The following is a 24,644-nucleotide window of genomic DNA, read 5'->3' as shown; positions in this document are numbered from 1 at the left end:
AACGCTAAGAAATATCCGATTGAAACATGGGAAAATGCAATAGAATACCCCAACATGCAAGAAAAATGCTTTCTTGATTTTCAACCACTTATTTCTGTGAATCTACATTCTCCTACCTAATACAAACCAAGACACCCTTAAGGTCACAAATGACGGATCTAGAAGATCAGCTGAAACTGCGTACCTCCATGTTGCAACCTAATACTCAATGCTTTCCCAAAAAAAGCAGTTATAACAAAGTCATTAAAAGTTTAGTTAACTTTAGAATTCACAAAATGTTTTCATTTTCTTGAAGTTAGTACATAGTAGTTAGATTTTTACATGTACAATTTGAAATATATCTAATTGAAGTTTCTTGGATGCGGCCTTATTAGATTACAGTTAACTTAATGTGGCATTCCAACATGAAAAGGTTCCCCAACCCTGATTTAGACAAACTGACTAAATGCTTTGAAAGTCTGAAGAAGGGTCTCGACCTGAAACGTCGCCTATTCCTTCTCTCAATAGATGCTGCCTCACCCGCTGAGTTCCTCCAGCATTTTTGTCTACCTTAGACAAACTATTGAATTGCCAAAGCAAATAAAAATTTGCACAGGCCAATTGTCACCATTAAAGTCGTGAGGAAACACAATAAATATTGTTCTTCACCTCTTATTTCACAGGAACAATCACACAACCTTCAGTCCAAGATCACATCCCAGTATGCTGAACTGCACCAGATTCTCACTGAGAAAGAGCAGCGCACACTAGCAGTTATCCGGGAGGAAGAGAAGAAGATTCTGAATACAATGGAGACAAATCTTGGAAACATTCAAGAGAATTTAAATTCCATTCAGGAGGAGCTCTTAAAGTTGCAGCAACAGATGGATCAAAAAGACAGTGTGGTGTTTCTGAAGGTGAGGGGTTACATTACAGTTTGGCCTCCCGTTGAATCTATGGGATCTCAGGACTGTCTGGCCGGAATGTAGAGAGGTGTTTATATTATGTGGAGTTTAGAACAATGACAGGTGATCCTATATCTGATCCCAAGGACCACGAATGGACAGAGGGCAGTGAATATCTGGGCTTCTCTAACCAAGAAACTCTGATAGCTTTTACATGTCAGACGTATTCAAACCAGAGGAAGATACATTTTAAAAAAATGTGGGGCATTGTAATCGATGGAAATGAGGCAAATAGGAGGAGTTCAATCCTGGGCTAGATCAGCCATGACCACATTGTGGGGATTAACATTGAAATCTAGAACGTGGCGCACACATCGGATTGATCATCTATGTTCCCACTAATCATCTATATCCAGACTGATTCCTGGGATGTCAGAACTTTCATATGAAGAAAGACTGGATAGACTCGGCTTGTACTTGCTAGAATTTAGAAGATTGAGGGGGGATCTTATAGAAACTTACAAAATTCTGAAGGGGTTGGACAGGCTAGATGCAGGAAGAATGTTCCCGATGTTGGGGAAGTCCAGAACAAGGGGTCACAGTTTAAGGATAAGGGGGAAATCTTTTAGGACCGAGATGAGGAAATTATTTTTCACACAGAGAGTGTTGAATCTCTGGAATTCTCTGCCACTGAAGGTAGTTGAGGCCAGTTCATTGGCTATATTTAAGAGGGAGTTAGATGTGGCCCTTGTGGCTAAAGGGATCAGGGGGTATGGAGAGAAGGCAGGTACAGGATACTGAGTTGGATGATCAGCCATGATCATATTGAATGGCGGTGCAGGCTCAAAGGGCCGAATGGCCTACTCCTGCACCTATTTTCTATGTTTCTATGTCTATGTTTCTATATCCGGTTCCCATCAGCAGTGGGTGGTCACCTTGAGGGAATTTGCACTGTTTGTTTTGTCCATCTTGTTTCACCATAGAATGACATCCCATTCTACATCATACACAGGCCACTTGGCCCATCCTATCCAGTCAAAATTTCAGTTCCACTCATCATCCCTCCCATCTACTCTCCACACCCGGTAACAATACCCCAAATTCCAGGAGCCCTAATGTGTTTATCCCGCTTGCATTTAAATTTATCTCAGCTGTTGGCTTCAGTCCCTCCATTGCAAGTGAGGTCCATCTTCTCATGACTACATTCCTTTCGGTATTTATTGAAGACCACGTTACATTTCAGTTTCGATTCTTGGTCTCCCCTTTCGATATGAGATATTATTTCATCCCCACCCATTTAAATCCACCGTCAAACTTAAATTCCTGCTCATCATTCCTGACATCTTCTCCAGATTAAATCCCATGACCTTCCCAGTCTTTTCATTAAGTTCCATCCTCTCAGTTATGACGTCATTCTCATGAACATTCCTTGTGCTTTTCCCCCATCGTTCTACATCTCTGCGGCAATATCCGCTTTCTGTCTGCATGACAGTGGTGATAAGAGTTGGGAAATGGGAATTATCAGAGGGTTGTAGAAATTTGATGAAATTCCCGCTATCGGGATGATGGTCCATCTCAATCTACTGTATTAAGATTTGTGTTTTATTTCTTTCAGGAGGAAGCTGGTCGCAAGCAAAGGTAGGACATTGTCTTGATGGAAACATTGTAAGTTTTTGTGGAACAACTCAAAACATTTCTAATGCTCAGTTTATAACCAGCTGTTAAATATTTCCAGGGTTCGTGATGAAGCTAAACCACTGTCGGTGGTAGATGAAGCCTTGCCGATTGAAAAGTTTCATTGCCCTGCTTCGTTCTACACGGCATTCAAAAAAATATCTGATGACCTCAGGTCCTACCCTGCACTACAGTTTGGTGAAGTGAAGGTGTGCAGTCACAAAATGGTGGGTGACATTTCAGAAATAAATGATGCATTTACCAGTAATTCCAAACTGAGTAAATGTTCCCTCTTTTCCAACTGTTGTTGTTCAGAAACTAATTGGCCTCCCGCTGAATCTATGGGATCTCAGGACTGTGTGGCTGGAATGTAGAGAAGTGTTTGTATTATGTGGAGTTTAGAACAATGACAGGTGATCCTATATCTGATTCCAAGGACCACGAATGGACAGAGGGCAGTGAATATCTGGGAGTCTCCAACCAAGAGACTCTGAGAGGTTTTACATGTTAGACATATTTTAAACCAGAAGAAGATACATTAAAAAAAATCGGGGAATTGTAATCGATGGGAATGGGGCTAAGAGGAGGAGTTCAGTCCTGGGCTAGATCAGCCATGACCACATTGTGTGGATTAACATTGAAATCTAGAACGTGGCGCACACATCAGATTGATCATCTATATCCGGTTCCCATCAGCAGTGGGTGGTCACCTGGGGGGAATTTGCTCTGTTTGTTTGGCCACTTTGTTTCACCATAGAATGACATCATAGACAGGCCATTTGGCCCATTCTATCCAGTCAAGATTTCTGCTCCACTCATCATCCCTCCCATCTACTCTCCACACCCGGTAACAATAACCCAAATTCCAGGAGCCCTAATGTGTTTATCCCGCTTGCATTTAAATTTATCTCTGCTGTTGGCTTCAGTCCCTCCAGTGCAAGTGAGGTCCATGTTCTCATGACTGCATTCCTTTCGGTAATAATTGAAGACCAGTTACATTTCAGCTTTGATTATTGGTCTCCTTTTCGATTTGTGATATTATTTCATCTCCACCTATTTAAATCCACCAATAATATTAAATTCCCTCTCATCATTCCTGACATCTTCTCCAGATGAAATCCCACGACCTGCCCAGTCGTTTCATTAAGTTCCATCCTCTCAGTTATGGCGTAATTCTCATGAACATTCCTTGTGCTTTCCCCCATCGTTCTACATCTCTGCGACAATATCCGCTTTCTGTCTGCATGTCATTGGCGATAAGAGTTGGGAAATGGGAATTATCAGAGGGTTGTAGAAATTTGGTGAAATTCCCGCTGTCGGGATGAGGACGGTCCATCTCAATCAATTGAGATTTGTGTTTTATTTCTTTCAGGAGAAAGCTGGTCGCAAACAAAGGTAGGACATTGTCTTGATGGAAACATTGTAAGTTTTGGTGGAACTGCTCAAAACTTTTCTAATGCGCAGTTTATAACCAGCTGTTAAATATTTCCAGGGTTCGTAATAAAGCCAAACCACTGTCAGTGGTGGATAAAGTCTTACCGATTGAAAAGTTTCATTGCCCTGTTTCGTTCAACACGACACTCAAAGAAACATCTGATCACTTCAAGCAAGGTAAAGCTTATACCTTTTCCATTATTCTTGTTTCTGGCATCTAAGCTTTACACCTGACACCTTAGCATTTCCAAGCCCCACACAGCCCAGTTTTACTTTCTCCCCAAAATCCATAAACACAACTACCCCGGCAGACCCATTGTTTCTGCCTCCTCCTGTCCCACTGAAATGATTTCCACGTCCCTCGACTCCATCCTATTCACCCTGGTCCGATCTGTACCGACCTATGTCCGAGATACCTCACATGCCATTCATCCCTTTAATGACTTCCACATTCCGAGCCCCCACCCCATCATCTTTACAATGGTCGTTCAGTCACTCTACACCTCCATCCCTCACCAGGAAGGACTTAAAGCCCTCCGTTTCTTCCTCGACCGCAGAACCATCCAATTTCCTTCTACTAACACTACTCCGCCCAGCGGAGCTGGTTCTCACTCTTAATAACTTCTCCTTCGAATCCTCCAAGGCCCTATCCCCAAACTCTGTTTCAATTACACTGATGACTACATCGGTGCTACCTCCTGCACCCATGCAGAACTCATGGACTTCATCAACTTCACCACCAATTTCCATCCTGCAATCAAATGTACTTGGACCATCACTGACGCCTCCCTCCACTTTCTTGATCTCACAGTCTCCATCACTGGAAATAGACTATCGATAGACGTCTATTACAAATGGGGGTTCTCCTCTCCCATCATAGATGAGGCCCACAATCGTGTCTCCTCAGTATCCCGCAGCTCTGCCCTTGCTACCCCTTCCCCTAGTCACAACATAGACAGAGTCCCCCTTGCTTTTATCTGACCAGCCGCCGCATACATCACATAATCCTCTACAATTTCCGCCATCTCCCACGGGATCCCACCACTAGCCACATCTTCCTATCTCCACCCCTTTCTACCTTCCACAGAGACTATTCCCCCTGCAACTCCTTGGTTAACTCATCCCTTCCCACCTAAACCACCCTCTCCCCAGGTACGTTCCCATGCAACCGCAGAAGATGCAACACTGGTCCCTATACCGCCTCCCTCGACTCTGTCCAGGAACCCCAACAGTCCCTTCAGGTTAGGCAGAGGTTCACTTGTACCTCCTCCAAACTCATCTACTGTATCCATTGTTCAAGATGTGGACTCTTATACATTGATGAAACCAAACGCAGACTGGGCGATCGTTTCGCTGAACACCTTTGCTCAGTCTGCCTGAACCTACCTGATCTCTTGGTTGCTGAACACTTTAATTCCCCTTCCCATTCCCACACAGACCTTTCTGTCCTAGGTCTCCTCCATTGTCAGAGTGAGGTTAAATGCAAATTGGAGGAACAGCATCTTATATTTCACTTGTGCAACTTACAGCCCAGTGGTATGAAATGTTGATTTCTCTCACTTCAGGTAGCCCCGGCATTCCCTCTCTCTCTCTATCCCTCCCCCACCCTTGTCGCACTAGTTTCTAATTTTCACCTAACAAACAGCCTGTCTCCTATATCATCGTTATTTTTTACATATCATCCATTCATTGTTCTTTATCTCTTTACATCATCGCCTATATCTCTTGTTTCCCTTATCCATAACCAGTCTGAAGAAGGGTCTCGAATCGAAACGTTACCCATTCCTTCTCTCCAGAGATGCTGCCTGTCCCGCTGAGTTCCTCCAGCTCTTTGAGTCTATCTTGAGTTTAAACCAGCATCTGCAGTTCATTTCTATACATCTTTAAGCAATACATAGATGCAAAGATTAATTCTATTGTGGACTGAAGGGAAATTGGAGATTTGATCTACCACTAAACTCATCAGCTGGGAAGCACCATAAAGTCAGAGGTTTAGACTCTCCTGCCTTGGATAAAATACTGCTCCTATTCACCTGATTTGTGCACATTATATACATCTTATAAACATTTTTAAAAGCATTGCGATGGGCTCCAAAGAAAAATGTCCCTGCCTACGTATACTTATAACCCAGCCCTTCAGATCTGATGAAATTATTGTAAATCATTTGCACCCTCTCTAACTTGCTAACAACCTTATTGTGTCAAATGCTGTATTTAATATCCTGACCTATGAAAGCATGAGTGACAAACACATTCTTCACCACCCTGCCTGTCCCTGTTGCATCTTCCATGGCACTGTGTACCTGCAGCCCGAGATCTCTCAGTTCTATAAAGTTCCCCGTTTACTGTGTATGTCCTGCCCTGGTTTGTCTCAGCAAAGTGCATCACCTCACCTTCACATGAATAAATCCCACCTGCCGTTCCTGAGCCAATTGGCCCAGTTCACAGGGATCCCATTTACTCTCAGATAACCTTCTAAATTCTCCACAATGTCACCAATTTTATTTCCATCTGCAAACTGACTAACCGTGCAACCTACATACACACCCAATCGTGTATATAAATAAGGAACAACAGTGGACTCTGTGAAAAACAACCCTCTAACTACATCTTCTGTCTGCGACCTTCAGGTAAATGTTGTATTCCATCGGCTAGTTCACCCCGGATTCCATGAGATCCAACCTTCCAGAGCGGCCTCTCATGCAGTGTGTAGAAGTTGCATCTCTCAGAGGGCAGTGAATATCTGGAATGTTGTGCCCAAGATGGTGGTGAAAGGCTGAGTTATTGGATATGTGCAACTTGGCTACAAATAAATATTTGATTGATCGAATATTTAAGATTATGGGGAACTCGCACAGAAGAGGAATTGGTGGCAGCTTAGATCAGCCATGATCACATTGAATGGAGGGGCAAGCCTGAGGAGCGGATCCTAATCCTGCTCCTGTTTTCTTGTGTTCCTATGCTCTTGTGTACCGATAAATTGACAGACTTGACAGAGGAAATGTTGCAAAGATTAACAATACTTGTTCCTGGGACAATGAGTTTGCTGTGCGGGGTGAGATTGAGTAGACTAGGCCTGTGTACTCGAGTGTGTGGGTGTATTGGAGGAGATCTCGGTGAAACACAAAGTTCTGACAAGGCTCAGTGGGCTGGATGCAGGGAGAATATTTCCCCTGTCTGAGGGGTGTGGAGAATGGGCACCCTCTCGGAATGTGGGCTGCACCATGTAGGACAGAGATAAGGAGACATTACTGCACGCAGAGACTGGGGAACCTTTGGAATACCCTGCACAGGTGGCTGTGGAGACTCAGTCATTCAGTTGCCTTGGAGCTGAGAGCCATGGTTGTACATTACAGAGTCAGGCCCTTTGGCCCATCATGTCCATGTCCACCTATTTTCCAGCTTTACTAATCGATTCGCGCACATTACATTGGTATTCTTCTGCACCTCACCTATATTAGTGCCTCAAATATAATGATTAGATCTCACCACTGCCTCCTCTGTAGCATGTTCCAGATATCATGTTCCAGATATCACCCATTCTCAGTGTAAAGAAAACTTACTACTCAGAACCACTTTAAAATTCCTTGCTCTCAAGATAAACCTGCACTCTTGATTTGATATCCCTGCTGCAGCACCAATCTCTGCTGCACTCCACCAGTCACAGACCTCCAAGCAGAAAACTCATCCTTCTACCGCTACCTTCTACCTCCAACCACCAAGCCAATTGTGGATCCATTTTACCAGCTCGCCTTGGATCCCACCTGCCTTCACTTTCTGGACCATCCTTACATGCGCAACATTGTCAAGTCCCTCAGTGAAGTTCATATATTGATTCACAATGATATCAGTGTGTTCTTAGTTGTACACACCCATCAAATCCACCCGTGAATCCCCTCTCTTTCAGCGACGCTGCAACCACAAGTCTCCACCCATTCTGTCCAACACCCTCTCCTTCCTTCCATGGTCAAAGCCTCCCCTACCTCTCTCTCACCCTCCACTCAAAGAAACAGGGGCAGGTCATCTGGCCCCTCATGTCTCCCCCTACCATTCACTATGGTCATGGTGACTCCACCCCACACCTCTACCTCCTCTTTAACAACCTCAAATTACCACTCACCTCAATATACTCTTGCTACGATCTGCCTCCATATTTGAATAGCCGGCTTCATTTCTCCATCCCCACCGCAATCTCTCAATCCTCCTCACTCTCCGCACTCGTCCTCCCCGTCCACCCTCCCACACCTCACGAAATTCCCCTCTCCATCACTGGATAAAAACTCCGGGGAAGATGTCTGTTGTCCATGTGGTTGTGGGGGTGTGAAAATCCGGGCAAGATTTCAGTTGTCCGCCCGCCTGTGCCTGAGGCCGAGCGGCTTCTCCCCAGGTCCCGGGGCCGCGCTGCCCGAGTCTCCCCCCGACCCCCGGGGACTCTCTGATTCTCTGCTTCTCCCCCCAGTCTCCGTCACCCTGGATGTGGAAACAGCGCATCCGTGGCTTGAGGTCTCTGAGGATCGGAAGAGGGTGCGAGGGACCAGGACCCGGAGGAGTCTCCCTGACACCGGGAATAGGTTTACAGGCAGTCTGTGTGTGCTGGGATCGGAGGGATTCACATCGGGGAGACATTACTGGGAGGTGGAGGTGGCGGGGAGTGAGTGGTGGAGTCTGGGAGTCGCCGCAGAGTCTGTGGAGAGGAAGGGAGACGTCACACTGACCCCGGAGACTGGAGTCTGGAGCATCTGGCGGTGGGGTGACCAGTTTCATGCATCCACCTCCCCTCCATCCCGTCTCCCCGCCCGTCCCATCCCCGGGAGGGTGGAAGTTTATCTCAGTTACGAGTCCGGGACAGTTTCATTTTACGACGCGGACACCAAGTCCCATGTCCACACCTTCACTGGGAATAAATTCACGGAGAAACTTTATCCTTTCTTCGGGCCTTGGGATGGAAACTGGCTGAGAATCTGCTCCGGTTCCGCTCCGGGTGTGTAAAAAAAATGTAAATGTGGCAAGAGTGAAATAAACAGCAACTGAAATCAGAGCTGTCGATCCGTTCATTTTAACGCGTTAACTGCGTCCGGCAACGGAACAGAAATTACTTTTGTGAAAATATAAAGATTGAAACAATCTCCCTTCCCGCGGGTTCAGCAGCAGCCGCGGGTGGGCGGCGGGTCCTGAGCTCCGGGCTCCCCCGTGTCCTAAACTCCCCCCGAGTCACAACGCGACACAAGCGGTGTTGGTGCGGAATTCAACAGCGGCGTAAAGGCGAGTTTGGGGGTAGGTGGAGATAGAAGGGCGGAATAACATCGGAAGTGGTCAAGATCTTACTTTTGATATAGATATAAACTAAAATGTATTTACAAATAAGATCCGACATAATATTTATAGCGGATAGATGGATAGAGGTGTTTTAGAAATTGGTATATATGAGGGAGATTGAATTGAGTTACGCGAAGTGCGTGTAGGATGGTGTTAGTGTGCGGAGATTGTTGGTCGGCGTAGACTTGGTGGACCGATGGGCTCGTTTCCACTCTGTGTCGTCAAATTAAACAAATTGCGAGCAATTTCGCAAAGTGCAAAGTGAGTAACTCAGCTGGTTTCCCCCAAGAATGATGCCCAAAGCGTTGAGTTACTCCAGCACTTTGTATCCACAAGTACATCCACTTCCTCCCGAATGAGGAAGTTCAAACAGGCTGCCACCTGGCGTCACCTCGTCCGTTAATCAATTCTCCAACACATTGCACAACACCGTATCATGCAAACTATTTGTGCGTATCCTTCATTCATTGTTCTATATCTCTCTACATCACCGTCTATATCTCTCGTTTCCCTCTCCCCCGACTCTCAGTCTGAAGAAAGATCTCCACCCGAAACGTCACCCACTCCAGAGATGCTGCCTGACCCGCTGAGTTACTCCAGCACTTTGTGTCTATCCCTCGAAACCTTTCCTTGGTGGGGGGGGGGGGGGATGGCTGAGGGGTGGGAAGGGAGGAGGGGGGGGAGCGGAGAGGGGAGGAGGGGTGGGGGGCAAGAGAGGTGAGAAAGGAGGGGAGGGAGAAGAGGAGAGGTTTAGGGGAGGGGGACAAGATGGGATACATCGATAATTAGACAATAGGTGCAGGAGGAGGCCATTCGGCCCTTCGAGCCAGGACCGCCATTCAATGTGATCATGGCTGATCATCCACAATCAGTTCCCTGTTCCTGCCTTCTCCCCATATCCCTTGATTCCACCAGCACTAAGAGCTCCATCTAACTCTCTGTTGAACGCATCCAGTGAATCGGTAGAGTTGATACCTTACAGCGAATGCAGCGCCGGAGACCCGGGTTCGATCCCGACTACGGGCGCTGTCTGTACGGAGTTTGCACGTTCTCCCCCTGACCTGCGTGGGTTTCCTCCGAGATCTTCGGTTTCCCCCCACACTCCACAGACGTGCAGGTGTGTAGGCTAATTGGCTTGGTGAATGTACAAATTGTCCCTAGTGGGTGTAGGATGGTGTTGTGACAGACTTCTCTTCGTCCACCTTTTATTACGAAAATGGAAAAACACACAGAAACAGAGGTGTGTCGGTGGTGAAACTTCGCCGGTCCCAGAATCACGCGTGGTCGGGAGGGTGGGACGGTTCCCGCTGCCCAGCCCAACTTGGGGAGGGGGTGCTGGAAACTGGACCCAGTGACCCCCCACCCCCAACAATCTTCCCCGTGATCTGGGTGGGGGGAGGGGAGGATCTAGACGATATCTCTGGGGAACATGGACAGGGCACAGAGTGCCGGAGTAACTCAGCGGGTCAGGCAGCATCTCTGGGGACATGGATAGGACACAGAGTGCCGGAGTAACTCAGCGGGTCAGGCAACCTTAACGCGTGTCAAGGGTTATGGAGAGAAAGCAGGAAAATGGGATTAGGAGGCAGAGATCAGCCATGATTGAATGGTGGAGTTGACTCGATGGGCCGAATGGCCAATTCTCCTCCTATAACTTGTGAGGAAACAGGGCTTCAACTCTACTGCTATTGATGGTGCCCTCACTTGTATCTCCACCACTATCCGCACATCAGATCTCACCTCCCTCCCCTCCAGAGAGAATAAGCGTAGAGATCCCTGGTCTTCATCTTTCACCCCATCATCCCATCCCCAGGCGCTTTCCCCTACAACCCACCAGGGGAGGCGCCACTCTGTCCCCACACCTCGACCCTCACCGCCATTCAGGAACACAAACAGCCCTTTCATGGGAGGCAGAGATTCACTTGCATCTCCTCTATCCTCGTCTATGGCACTCGGTTCTCTCGATGTGGCCTCCTCTACATCTAAACGTCTCTACTTCCTCAGAAGACCGAGGAAGTTTGGCATGTCTCAAACTTTGAAGAATTACGAGTCCGCTGTACCAGAGTGAATGAATAGGTGTTGATGTTGATCGGACGAGGACAGTATAGGTCTTACTGAGGATGTGTAAATGGGAGCTGGGAATGAAATTGGAAAAAAATAATCCAAGAGAGGAAAATAACTTTGAATTCACTGAATTTATCGCAACTTTGTCGGCGCCAGAAACGTGGCGCCTCTCTCTGTACTGCCTGGGTGAGGTCTGGATTTTACCGGATTACATGGAAAAACAAAGAATCTCACCGTCCCTTGATACATGTGACAATAGGGAGGTTGCACGTAAGATCACTGGGTCATAGGGCTTGACGCACGGAGCCGCTCAATCCATCTGGAGGACATCCGTAACTTCCGGTATATGTTATTAATGCAAGAAACGCGTACTTTCCTACCTGTTAAAAACCGCCAAAATGTTGAATGTTTGCGCTGAAATAAATTGTGGAAGTCGGGGTAAGTGTGAGAGACATGTACCCCACTTCAGAATTCCAAACGTGAAGCGAAATGAAGGTAAAGAGAAGCGAGAGCTGAAGGGAAAACAGCAGCTAAAGTGCTTGGTAAACATTGGCCGTGCAGATATCGGAATTGAAAATATCGGGAATTATCTCGTTTGCTCACTGCATTGCATCAACAGTATGGCATTATTTGTGTTTTTTCTTGATTCCTTTGGTATCTAAAAAGTCTCTGAAGTGATAAATCTGGCTGTAAATTTTTCTTCAGATGCGTTTTCGTTTTGTATGTAAAAACCCACTTGAGAACCATTGACGATTTAAAACATTTACAGCCAGATTTATCACTTCTGAAACTTTTTAGATGCCGAAGGAATCAAGAAAAAACAAAAATAATGCCTTAGTTGATGAAATGCAGTGAACAAACGGCCAATGTTCAGATCCGATTCAGATTCAGATTCAACTTTATTGTCATTGTGCAGTGTACAGTACAGAGACAACGAAATGCAGTTAGCATCTCCCTAGTAGAGTGACATAAATATGAGCAATAAATAAATATATTTACATGCATACAGTCATAGTATTTTTTTTTCCAGGTGGGAGGGGTGTCGGGGGAGGGGGGGGAGGGGTGATTGGCAATCACCGAGGTACAGTGTTGAGCAGTGTAACAGCCGCAGGGAAGAAGCTGTTCCTGGACCTGCTGGTTCGGCAACAGAGAGACCTGTAGCGCCTCCCGGATGGTAGGAGGGTAAACAGTCTGTGGTTGGGGTGAGAGCAGTCCTTGGCGATGCTGAGCGCCCTTCGCAGACAACGCTTGCTTTGGACAGACCCAATGGAAGGGAGTGAGGAACCGGTGATGCGTTGTGCAATTTTCACCACCCTCTGCAGTGCTTTCCGGTCGGAGTCAGAGCAGTTGCCATACCATACTGTGATACAGTTGGTAAGGATGCTCTCGATGGTGCAGCGGTAGTAGTTCACCAGAATCTGAGGAGACAGATGGACCTTCTTCAGTCTCCTCAGGAAGAAGAGACGATGGTGAGCCTTCTTGACCAGAGTTGAGGTATTGTGGGTCCAAGAGAGGTCATCGGAGATGTTGACCCCCAGGACCCTGAAGCTGGAAACACGTTCCACCTCCAGTTAATGTGGATGGGGGTGTGGGTGTGGGGGTTCGCTAAGCACTTTGGCTGTTGTTGTCCCTTCAGCTCTCGCTTCTATCTACCGTCATTTCTCCTCAGTTTTGGAATTCTGAAGTAGGCTAAATGTCTCCACGCTTATCCCGATTTCCATAATTATTTACAGCGCAAAAATTGACAATTTCAGCAGGTTTTAACGGGCCGCTACGCCGGAAACAATGGTAAGCGCCTACCTGCAGTTCATCGCATGTAATCCATTTGGAGTAGCGTAGCAACAGTACTGGTCATGGGTCGTGACCCGACTGCCGTGAAACCTCCATATAGCGACCCTGTGTCCCAAAGATCCTATAGCGGCCCTGTGTACCAAAGATCCTATAAGACCTTTGCTGTGTCCTGGGCATCCTCCATGGCCAGAGTGAGCAACATCGGAAATTGGAGGAACAGCACCTCATATTCCGCTTGGGGAGTCTGCATCCTGGTGGTATAAACATTGAATTCTCACAATTTTGTTAACCCTTGCTGTCTCCTCCCTTTCCTATCTCCTCCTCCTCCTTTTTCCTTTCTTCTCCCCGCCCCCCATCAGTCTGAAGAAGGGTTTCGGCCTGAAACGTTGCCCATTTCCTTCGCTGCATAGATGCTGCTGCACCCGCTGAGTTTCTCCAGCATTTTTGTCCACCTTCGATTTTCCAGCATCTGCAGTTCCTTCTTAAACAAGTTACATTCACTGCCCGGGACGGCAGCGAGCGCAGTGGACACTCGCGGTACTGCAGGGGTTCTGCAACTACACGTGGAGTGAAAACATTTTAAACCAGAAAGCAAAGAAAGTGCGGGAGTTAATAAAATGGCTGCGAAACGCCCGGCCGGGAGTTGGACCGAGGAGGTAGTTTGTCCCATCTGCAAAGATTTCTTCACCGATCTGGTGGCGCTGGACTGCGGACACAACTTCAGCCGCTCCTGCATCACACAGAGTTGGGACAGGGAGGGGAGAAACTCATGCCCGGAATGCAGAGAGGAATCTGCAAACCGCACCCTCAGGGTGAATCGGGCCTTGGTTAGACTGTCTGAGAAAGCTCGAACACTGAGCCTGAATCTCAAAGCGAAGAAAAGCAAACTTCATTGCGAGGAACATCAGGAAGACTGAAACTGTTTTGCAAAACTGACGAGAAACTGATCTGTTTGATTTGTGCAACTGGGCAGCAGCACAGGTCTCACAGCTTAATGCTGATAGAAGAAGCAATTGAATTCTACAAGGTAAAACCAAATCACTTTTGATCACATAATTGTCTAATCTTTTCTTCATTGTCTGACATTTTTATTCTCTGATCTGAAACCCAACCCCAGGAACAGGTGAAATCTTCTTTCGAATCTCTCACAGAAAAGGAATCCGAGATCCAGAAAATTGAGCAGGAACAGAAAGAGAGCATTTCTGGAGTTCAGGTGAGGATTTGTGCTATCGATTTAATGTTCTTGTGTGGATTTGATGTAGTGATGTGTGCAATAATTTGGGAGAGAGGGATGGGAGGAGGAGGGGAGGAGTGGGAGAGGGGTGAGGAGAGGGAAATGGAGAGGGGGAGGAGAGAGTGGTGGGGGAGGGGAGGAGAGTGGTGGGGGAGGGGAGGAGAGAGGTGTGGGCAGGGGGGGGGATGGGGTACCACCGTGAGGCACCACCTCCAGTTTAAATTCCATTTGGAATATTTTGGAGGACCAAGAAACCAAGAACCAAGAGCCTCTATAGAACTCAGTAGTTGAGAGCCAGAACTCTTGGGAGAGGTTGAGCAGCCAAGGACTTTTCTCCCTGGACCACAGCAGTGTGTGGCAGGTGTATAATATCATGAAATGAAATGATATGCTGGATGGTCAATCTTGTACCCTTTTTATAGGGATCGGGAATGTGGAGCATTTTGGTTTAAGCTGAGAGGGAAAAGATTTAAAATGAACGTGATGACAACTGTGGAAGTACTAGGGTACATGGAACGAGCTGCCAGATGAGGTAGCATACTCGGGTACCGTAACAACATTTCAAAGATATTCAAACAAATTTGTGGAGAGCACCGTTTTAGAACTGTCTTGGCCAAATGCGGACAAGTGGAAATAGTGCAGATGGGGCGTGTTGGTCGGTATCTAACACTTTTTCATCATTGAGCTGACGGTCCCATGGGAGGAGGCTGTGGACGAGGCTTATGAAAGGAAAAAGCTTCGATATTCAAACCTTGCAGCAGAGGCAGAGGAGAGAGGTTGGAGTGTGAGGGTGTGTCCAGTGGAGGTGGGGTGCAGGGGCTTTGTAGCCAGTTCCACCGCAAGGCTCCTGAGGGAAGTATGAGTCAGAGGGCAGGCACAAAGGAGGGCAAGAAAAGAACTTGCCAATGCCGCCGAACGGAGCAGTCACTGGCTGTGGCTGAAGAGGAAAGATGCTGTCTGGGCTGCCACATGACCATCTAGAGGCTAGCAATAAGACACACACCCAGGTCTGATCACCCTGCAATGGGCCTGCCTCGACTGAGGATGTCTTGTGATAAAAGGCCAAAACACCCAGTGACGTTGAGGTACACAACTGAAGATGTGTCTGATTGTTAGCAAATTCACTTGGTGGTCATCCCCAAGAATGTCAATTGTAGTGAAAATCTTAGGGATTGTAATACCCAGTCCTACTGATCAACCTTGCTGTATGACTCTATGAAGTCTGTCATTCTAAGTGGTGCTGGTGTCTGCTACTTCTGATGACCTGGTTCTGTCCACTAAGGGTTAATGGACACATGAAATGGAATAGGCTGCAGGGAATTATACTGGGGAAATGGGAATTATTTGATTGTGCGTTACTTTCACATAATATTTCATAATTATCAAGACGAGTACTTAAATTGCCACGGTAATGAAAGCTATGGATTAAATACATGTAAATGGGATTAGTGTAGATACGTACAGAGCCCAGCATGGACATGTTGGGCCGAATGGCATATTTCTGCAATCCAGAACTCGACATTGATTAGCCGATTGTCACATTCCATGTCATGAGGAAACACGGCAGAGTGACACATTATATATATTTTTTTAATTTAATTTTATTATTTATTTCGAACAGAATAAAAGAATAAAAAGCAAATGTGAAACAGCATACAAAAAACAAAACAAAAATATTTATAAAGTGTCATAAACAATATCTATAAATAAATGAAATCATATGTGTCCGAAAAGGAGCAGGAAGAAGCCAAAGCTTATTAATTCCCACCCCTTATTCAACTGCTTGTAATTATCTTATACAAATTTAGCAGCTATATGTACACCATATGTACACCAGCCACTATATGTACACCAAATTAGTTACATTTGAACACTAATCAAATATTTACAAAGCCATACAAAAAATAAAAAAATAAAAATCCCGCATATACTATACAGTATCTTTGTCATATATACAACCCATCACTCTACAATCACCCTTCCCAATACAATCAGTATAACAAATATCACAATCATCTATCCTCATCCCAATATCCCTTTAAACAAGTGTTTTTTTACATCTTTTTTAACTGAATTATGCTTGTGCTAAGTTTTATCTCCTGTTCCAGACCATTCCACAAATTCACACCACAGATTGCTAGGCACATACTTTTAAAAGTTGTTCTGTTTAAGAGTTTTAAAAAATTATGTTTCCCTCTCAAATTATACCCATCCTGTCTTTCCATAAACAGTTTTTGTATATTTCTTGGAAGTATATTATTTCTTGCTTTGTACATGATTTGCGCAGTCTTAAATTTAACCAGATCAGTGAACTTCAGTGTATGTGACTTTAAGAATAATAAATTGGTATGTTCAAGATATCCAACGTTATTGATAATTCTTATTGCTGTTTTTTGTAATGTGCATAACGGCTGTAGGTTGGTTTTGTAGGTGTTACCCCATATCTCCACACAGTAACTCAGATATGGCAATATGAGTGTATTATACAAAGTATGTAATGATTTGTGGTCCAGAATGTGTCTTGATTTTCCCAATATTGCTATAGACTTTGCCAGTTTTGCTTTGACGTGGTTTATATTGATTTGCATCTTTCATCTGACAGGAAGAGCCACACAACCTTCAGTCACTGATCACATCCCAGTTTGCTGAACTGCACCAGAGTCTCACTGAGAAAGAGCAGCGGTTACTCGGAGATGTAGAAGAAGAGGCGAAGATTGTAAAAACAATGGAGAAAAATCTTCAAGAGATTCAAGAGAATTTAAATTCCATTCAGGAGGACCTATCAAAATTACAGGGACAGATAGACCACAAGGACGGTGTGATATTTCTGAAGGTGAGGGGTTACGCTACAGTTGGCGAAGTGAAAGCGCACAGTCACAAAATGGTGGGTTAAATTTCTGAAATAAATGCTGCATTTACCAGTAATTCAGTTCTGGGTCAATGTTCCATCTACTCACCCCATCCGACAATAATAACCCAAATTCCAGGAAACCTCATGTATTTATCCTACTTCAACTTAAATTTATCTGCAATATTGTCTTCAGGCCACCCTGTGAGTTCCACATTCTTTTTACTGCTATTCTTGTAGAATTTATTAAAGGCCATCATACCTCAGGTTTTATTTTTCTTCTCCCCACAAGTGGTGACAATATTTCCAACCCCCACACATTTAAATCTGCCGCTGATCTTAAAATGTTCCATCCCATTATCTCTGACATGTTACAATAATAGACAAATGGTGCAGGAGTAGGCCCTTCGAGCCATTCAATATGATCATGTCTGATCATCCACAATCAGTACCCCGTTCCTGCCTTCTCCCCATATCCCCTGACTCCGCTATCATTAAGAGCTCTATCAAACCCTCTCTTGAAAGCATCCTGAGAATTGGCCTCCACTGCCTTCTGAGGTAGATCATTCCACAGATTCACAACTCTGGGTGAAAAAGTTTTTCCTCATCTCTAAATGGCCTATGCCTTATTCTTGAACTGTGGCCCCTGGTTCTGGATTCCCCGAACATCAGGAACGTGTTTCCTGCCTCTAGCGTGTCAAATTCCTTAATAATCCTATATGTTTCAATAAGATCCCCTTCCATCCTAAATTCCAGACTATACAAGCCCAGCTGCTCCATTCTATCAATATATGACAGTCCCGCCATCCTGGGAATTAACCTTGTGAACCTAAGCTGCACTCCCTCAATAGCAAGAATGTCCTTCCTCAAATTTGGAGACCAAAACTGTACACAATACTCCAGGTTTGGTCTCACTTCAGTCTAGTACAACTGCAGAAGGACCTCTTTGCTCCTGTACTCAACTCCTCTAGTTTTGAAGCCCAACATGCCATTAGCTTACTTCACTGCCTGCTGAATCTGTGTGCTTTCTTTCAGTGACTGATGAACAAGGACCCCCAGATCTCTTTGTACTTTATCTTTCCCCAATGATACCATTCAGACAATCTGCCTTCCTGTTCTTGTCACCAAGGTGGATAACCTCACATTTATCCACATTAAACTGCATCTGCCATGCATCTGCCCACTAACCCAACCTGTCCAAGTCCCTCTGCATCCTCATGGCATCCTCCTCACAGTTCACACTGTCACCCAGCTTTGCGTCATCTGCAAATTTGCTCATGTTACTTTGAATCCCTTCATCTTAATCATTAATGTATGTTGTAAATAGCTGCAGTCCCAGCACCGAGCCTTGCGGTACCACACTAGTCACTGTCTGCCATTCTGAAAGGGACCCGTTAATCCCTCCTCTTTGTTTCCTGTCTGCCAACTACTTCTCTATCCATGTCAGTACCCTACCCCCAATATCATGTGCTGTAATTTTGCCCACTAATCTCCTATGTGGGACCTTATCAAATGCTTTATGAAAGTCCAGGTAGACTACATCTACTGACTCTCCCTTGTCCATTTTCCTAGTTACACCCTCATAAAATTCCAGATTAGTCAAGCATGATTTCCCCTTGGTAAATCCATGCTGACTCAGACCGATCCTGTTACTGCTATCCAAATGTGCCGCTATTTCATCTGTTATAATTGACTCCAGCATCTTCCCCACCACTGATGTCAGGCTAACTTGTCTATAATTCCCTGTTTTCTCTCTCCCGTCTTTCTTAAAATATGGGGTAACATTCGCGACCCGCCAATCCACAGAAACTGATCCTGAATGTGTAGAAGATTGGGAAATGATCACCGATGCATCCATGATGTCTAGAGCCACTTCCTTAAGTACCCTGGGATGCAGACCATCAGGCCCTGGTGATTTATCAGCCTTCAGTCCCATCAGTCTACCCAACACCATTTCTTGCCCAATGTGAATTTCCTTCAGTTCCTCTGTCACCCTAGGTCCTCTGGCCACTAGTATATCAGGGAGATTGTATGTGTCTTCCTTCAGGTAGAAGGTACAGGAGCCTGAAGACTGCAACAACCAGGTTCAGGAATATCTACTTCCCCACAGCCATCAGGCTATTAAACCTGGCTCGGACAAAACTCTGATTATTAATAACCACTTTCTGTTATTTGCACTTTATCAGTTTATTTATTCATGTGTGTATATATTTATATTATGGTATATGGACACACTTATCTGTTTTGTAGTAAATGCCTACTATGTTCTGTGTGCTTAAGCAAAGCAAGAATTTCATTGTCCTATACAGGGACACATGACAATAAACTCACTTGAACTTGAAGACAGATCCAAAGTACCTGTTCAACTCATCTGCCATTTCCTTGTTCCCTATAATAAATTCACCTGTTACAGTCTGCGTTCTTGGCTAGCTTACCTTTGTACCTTATCTCCCCCCCTGTATTACCTTTTTAGTTATCTTTTGTTGCCCTTTAAAAGTTTCCCAATCCTCAGGCTTCCCGCTCATCTTTGTTACGTTATACTTCTCTTTTGTGTTTATACTGTCCTGGTCTTCCCTTGTCAGCCATGGTCGCCTCTTACTCCCCTTGGAATCTTTCTTCCTCTTTGGAATGAACTGATCCTGCACCTTCTGTATTATTCCCAGAAATACCTGCCACTCTCATCCCTGCTGGGGTATCTTTCCAGTCAACTTTGGCCAGCTCCTCCCACATGGCTCCATGGTCCCCTTTGTTCAACTGTAATACTGACACTTCCGATATTCCCTTCTCACTCTCAAATTGTAGATTAAAACTTATCATATTATGGCCACTACCTCCTAATGGCTCCTTTACCTCGAGTTCCCTTATCAAATCCGGTTCATTACACAACACTAAATCCAGAATTGCCTTCTCCCTGGTAGGCTCCAGTACAAGATGCTTTAGGAATCCATGACGGAGGAACTCCACAAACTCCCTTTCTTGGGGTCCAGCACGAACCTGATTTTCCCAATCTACCTGCATATTGAAATCTCCCATAACAACCGTAGCATTACCTTTGCAACATTTTGCGACCAATTTTAACTCTTGATTCATCTTGCACCCTATATCCAGGCTACTATTTGGGTGCCTGTAGATAAGTCCCATTAGGGTCTTTTTACCTTTACAATTCCTCAGTTCTATCCATACTGACTATACATCTCCTGATTCTATATCACTCCTTGCTGGGGACTGAATTTCATTCCTCGCCAATAGAGCTACCCCACCACCTCTGCCCACATGTCTGTCTTTTCGATAGGACGTATACCCTTGAATATTCAGTTCCCAGCCCAGGTCCTCTTGCAGCCATGTCTCTGTAATCCCACAACAGCATACTTGTCAATTTCTAACTGAGCCTCAAGCTCATCCACTTTATTTCTTATACTTCGTGCATTCATAATAATAATAATTATAATATATTTTATTGTCATTGCACATAAGCACAACTAGATTTGGTATGCAGCTTCCATCCAATGTCATAACTTAAATAATTAATAAAATTTAGATTTAGATACCCCGAGAACATGGTTTGTAAAAGAACAGTAAAATAGTCAAAACAGTTCAAACTTTGAAGTGGTTGACTGCCTGAACCTCATCCACAGCATCATTTACAGCCAGTTCTAGACAGTGGTTCATACAGTGCCATGTGAAGAGGTTAGGGTACCTTGCAGTCAGCCTGGTTGCCACACCAGAGTTTTTGCCTAACATAACACTGGCTCCATCAGAAACAAATGAGATCCAGTTGTTTTGAAGCCACTCTTCACTAAAGCCTGCAGTGTCCAAACAGTTTAATAGAGCTTCCTCTATAGACTCTGCCCTCTGGCTTTCCAGCTCCACCAGGTCCAAAAAAAAACAAATTCAGGAGTAGCTCCATCTAAAGAGGCCTTCACATTGACAATCATGGCTGATTTATGGCTGAGAGAATTTGCCTCATCAATGAGAACAGACAGCTTGCTTGAAGATGACACAATGCTGTCAACTATTTTTGTCTGCATCTTTTTTGCTATGTGTTCCACAATTTTTGTTGAACTGAACCTTGAGTGCAGACTTGTGCCCATGTTGACACCATTTTTTTCCTGAAGCTCAATGAGATCATCATGGTCAGAGAAAGGTCGGTTCATCTTGGCAAGATAATATGCTGTTCTGAATACAGCATTTGTCTCAGCTAACACAGTGTCTGACACAGCTCTCACAAGATTCCCAAGTAAATCCTGTCCACCCTTTTCAGTGAGCTCCTGAGCTATTTCGTGTGCCCTGGACATCTCATGCCATCTGATCTTGTTTCTCAAGGAGGCCAGGGCTGTTGGTCTGCTTGAGCCTGATGACTGGATCTTAAACATCGCCCACTCCTCAGATATGGAAATTCTTTTCTCTGTTAAGACGCCAGTAGATTTTGTTGAGCTGCAAATAGCACAACCTGGAAGTAAACAAAAACATGACTAATTAACATCATACAAGTAGTCTTTTTTGAATCTATATTAGCAATAACACCTTCTGAACTGGATACAAATCTATTCAAAATAATTGAATGAACTGTAAATAAGCTTCACTGTGACAATATTATAATTTGATTGTATAAAAGTGAAATTAATGTATCTTTAAGATGAAAATAAACCAGCTATACTCTCATTTGCATAAAGTTGACCATGTGTTTATACCAGCTTTACAAGTTGGCTGATATTTATATAACTTTCTGTCCTTCCATTCTAACCAAGAATGCCTGCTTTTAAACTCCCTAGCCTGACTCTCAGTCCATAGAGCTGGCCAGGAGTTATCATCTAGAAGGAACAAGGAGATATTCAGCACACACACACTCACAGTCTCACAGTAAAATGTGTAATAACTACGTTATTTACTACTTTACTACAACAAGATTGAGCTAGCAAGGCCGTTTAGTGAATATATGTGTGGTATTCATTCAGTTTGGGAAATCTCTTATAAGCTAGTAGCTTATATCTGGTCTAATATCTGCTAAAGTTCACGTGTATACGACTATCACTTACCCGATACACTGCTGGTATCAGGCTCCGCTGTAGTTCCCTCTTCTTCATCTAACGTCCTAGGGACTGCTGGAGTGTCGACCGAGGCAGCAGCAGGCTTGTTTTTTTTTTTTAAATGGCTAAGGGTGGTTTGTTGCTTCCGCTTCATATTTACTGTTGAGCCGCTGGACATCACCTCGGCGCCGACCGTCTAGTATGACAGTTCACTCATAAAATAAACAGAACTTCTGTCACTATCGAAGTTGATACGTGTCATTGCGCATTTCTAAGTGGGCATACGGAAATGCTGGAGCTTTCTTAGTGGGTATACGGCGTATACCTGCGTATCACGTAGACTACACCTCTGCGTGAAACCTCCCCATAGCGACCCTGTGTCCCAAAGATCCTATAGCGGCCCTGTGTCCCAAAGATCCTATAAGATCTTTGCTGTGTCCTGGGCATCCTCCATGGCCAGAGTGAGCAACATCGGAAATTGGAGGAACAGCACCTCATATTCCGCTTGGGGAGTCTGCATCCTGGTGGTATAAACATTGAATTCTCACAATATTGTTAACCCTTGCTGTCTCCTCCCTTTCCTATCTCCTCCTCCTCCTTTTTCCTTTCTTCTCCCCGCCCCCCCATCAGTCTGAAGAAGGGTTTCGGCCTGAAACGTTGCCCATTTCCTTAGCTGCATAGATGCTGCTGCACCCGCTGAGTTTCTCCAGCATTTTTGTCCACCTTCGATTTTCCAGCATCTGCAGTTCCTTCTTAAACAAGTTACATTCACTGCCCGGGACGGCAGCGAGCGCAGTGGACACTCGCGGTACTGCAGGGGTTCTGCAACTACACGTGGAGTGAAAACATTTTAAACCAGAAAGCAAAGAAAGTGCGGGATTTAATAAAATGGCTGCGAAACGCCCGGCCGGGAGTTGGACCGAGGAGGTAGTTTGTCCCATCTGCAAAGATTTCTTCACCGATCCGGTGGCGCTGGACTGCGGGCACAACTTCTGCCGCTCCTGCATCACACAGAGTTGGGACAGGGAGGGGAGAAACTCCTGCTCGGAATGTAGAGAGGAATCTGCAAACCGCATCCTCAGGGTGAATCGGGCCTTGGTTAGACTGTCTGAGAAAGTTCGAACACTGAGCCTGAATCTCAAAGCGAAGAAAAGTAAACTTCAGTGCGAGAAACATCAGGAAGGACTGAAACTGTTTTGTAAAACTGACAAGAAACTGATCTGTTTGATTTGTGCAACTGGGCAGCAGCACAGGTCTCACAGCTTAATGCTGATAGAAGAAGCAATTGAATTTTACAAGGTAAAACCAAATCACTTTTGATCACATCATTGTCTAATCTTTTCTTCATTGTCTGACATTTTTTATTCTCTGATCTGTAACCCAACCCCAGGAACAGGTGAAATCTTCTTTCGAATCTCTCACAGAAAAGGAATCAGAGATCCAGAAAATTGAGCAGGAACAGAAAGAGAGCATTTCTGGAGTTCAGGTGAGGCTTTGTACTATCGATTTAATGTTTTTGTGTAGATTTCAACCCTGTGATGTGTGCAATAATTTAGCACCTCTATAAAGCTCAGTAGTATAGAGCCAGAACTGTTGGCAGAGGTTCAGCAGCCAAGGTCTTTACTCGAGTGATATAATATATTGATTCTCATCTTTCATCTGGCAGGAAGAGTCACACAACCTTCAGTCACAGATCACATCCCAGTTTGCTGAACTGCACCAGATTCTCACTGATAAAGAGCAGCGTTTACTCGGTGATGTCCGGGAAGAAGAGGTGAAGATTGTAAAATCAATGGAGAAAAATCTTCAAGGGATACAAGAGAATTTAAAATCAATTCAGGAGGAACTCTCAAAGCTACAGGAACAGACAGACCACAAGAACGGCCTGATATTTCTGAAGGTGAGGGGTTGCACTACAGTTTGGTGAAATGAAAGAGTACAGTCACAAAATGGTGGGTTAAATTTCTGAAATAAATGCTGCATTTACCAGTATTTCAGTACTGGGTCAATGTTCCGTCTGTTCCATCTACTCGCCACATGTGACAATAATGCCCCAAATCCCAGGAATCCTCTTGTATTTATCCCACCAACTTAAATTTATCTGCAATAACCAGGCTGCCCTGTGAGTTCCAGTTTCTGTTTACTGCATTTCTTGTGGAATTTGTTAAAGTCCATCATGCATTTCAGGTTTTATTTTTCTCCTCCTCACAAGTAGTGATAATATTTCCAATCCCCATCCATTATATCCGCCACTGACCTTAAAATGTTCCATCCCATTATCTCTGACATCTTCTCCAGACTTACTCGTAAGCTGCGTACTCGCAGTTATTTTCATCGACATTCCTAATGCTTTCCCCCGTGTTTGATGTCTC

At 44.8% G+C, this 24,644-nt stretch overlaps 2 protein-coding genes and 2 long non-coding RNA genes across 5 annotated transcripts in view; 3 read left to right on the top strand and 1 right to left on the bottom strand.

Moving 5' to 3' along the window:
* Positions 1–24,644, top strand: part of LOC116989957 — a 551,502-nt gene that overhangs the window by 444,039 nt on the left and 82,819 nt on the right. The window lies entirely within an intron of this gene.
* Positions 1–24,644, bottom strand: part of LOC116989884 — a 144,457-nt gene that overhangs the window by 110,663 nt on the left and 9,150 nt on the right. The window lies entirely within an intron of this gene.
* Positions 1–24,644, top strand: part of LOC116989858 (nuclear factor 7, brain-like) — a 28,191-nt gene that overhangs the window by 3,210 nt on the left and 337 nt on the right. For both annotated transcript variants that reach the window (XM_033047428.1, XM_033047427.1), the window contains exons 2-3: positions 23,663–23,758; positions 23,939–24,172. In XM_033047428.1, the coding sequence (XP_032903319.1) occupies positions 23,663–23,758; positions 23,939–24,172 (330 nt within the window). The remainder of the gene's footprint in view (positions 1–23,662; positions 23,759–23,938; positions 24,173–24,644) is intronic.
* Positions 13,622–17,036, top strand: LOC116989871. Its single transcript, XR_004416347.1, has 3 exons — positions 13,622–14,190; positions 14,281–14,376; positions 17,000–17,036. It is a non-coding gene; the product is annotated as an uncharacterized LOC116989871 (long non-coding RNA).

The sequence above is a fragment of the Amblyraja radiata genome, chromosome 30, assembly GCF_010909765.2.
Source record: "Amblyraja radiata isolate CabotCenter1 chromosome 30, sAmbRad1.1.pri, whole genome shotgun sequence".
Taxonomy (NCBI): domain Eukaryota; kingdom Metazoa; phylum Chordata; class Chondrichthyes; order Rajiformes; family Rajidae; genus Amblyraja; species Amblyraja radiata.
Note: the sequence above shows the minus strand (reverse complement) of the source record. Positions and strands in the feature narration are given on the sequence as shown.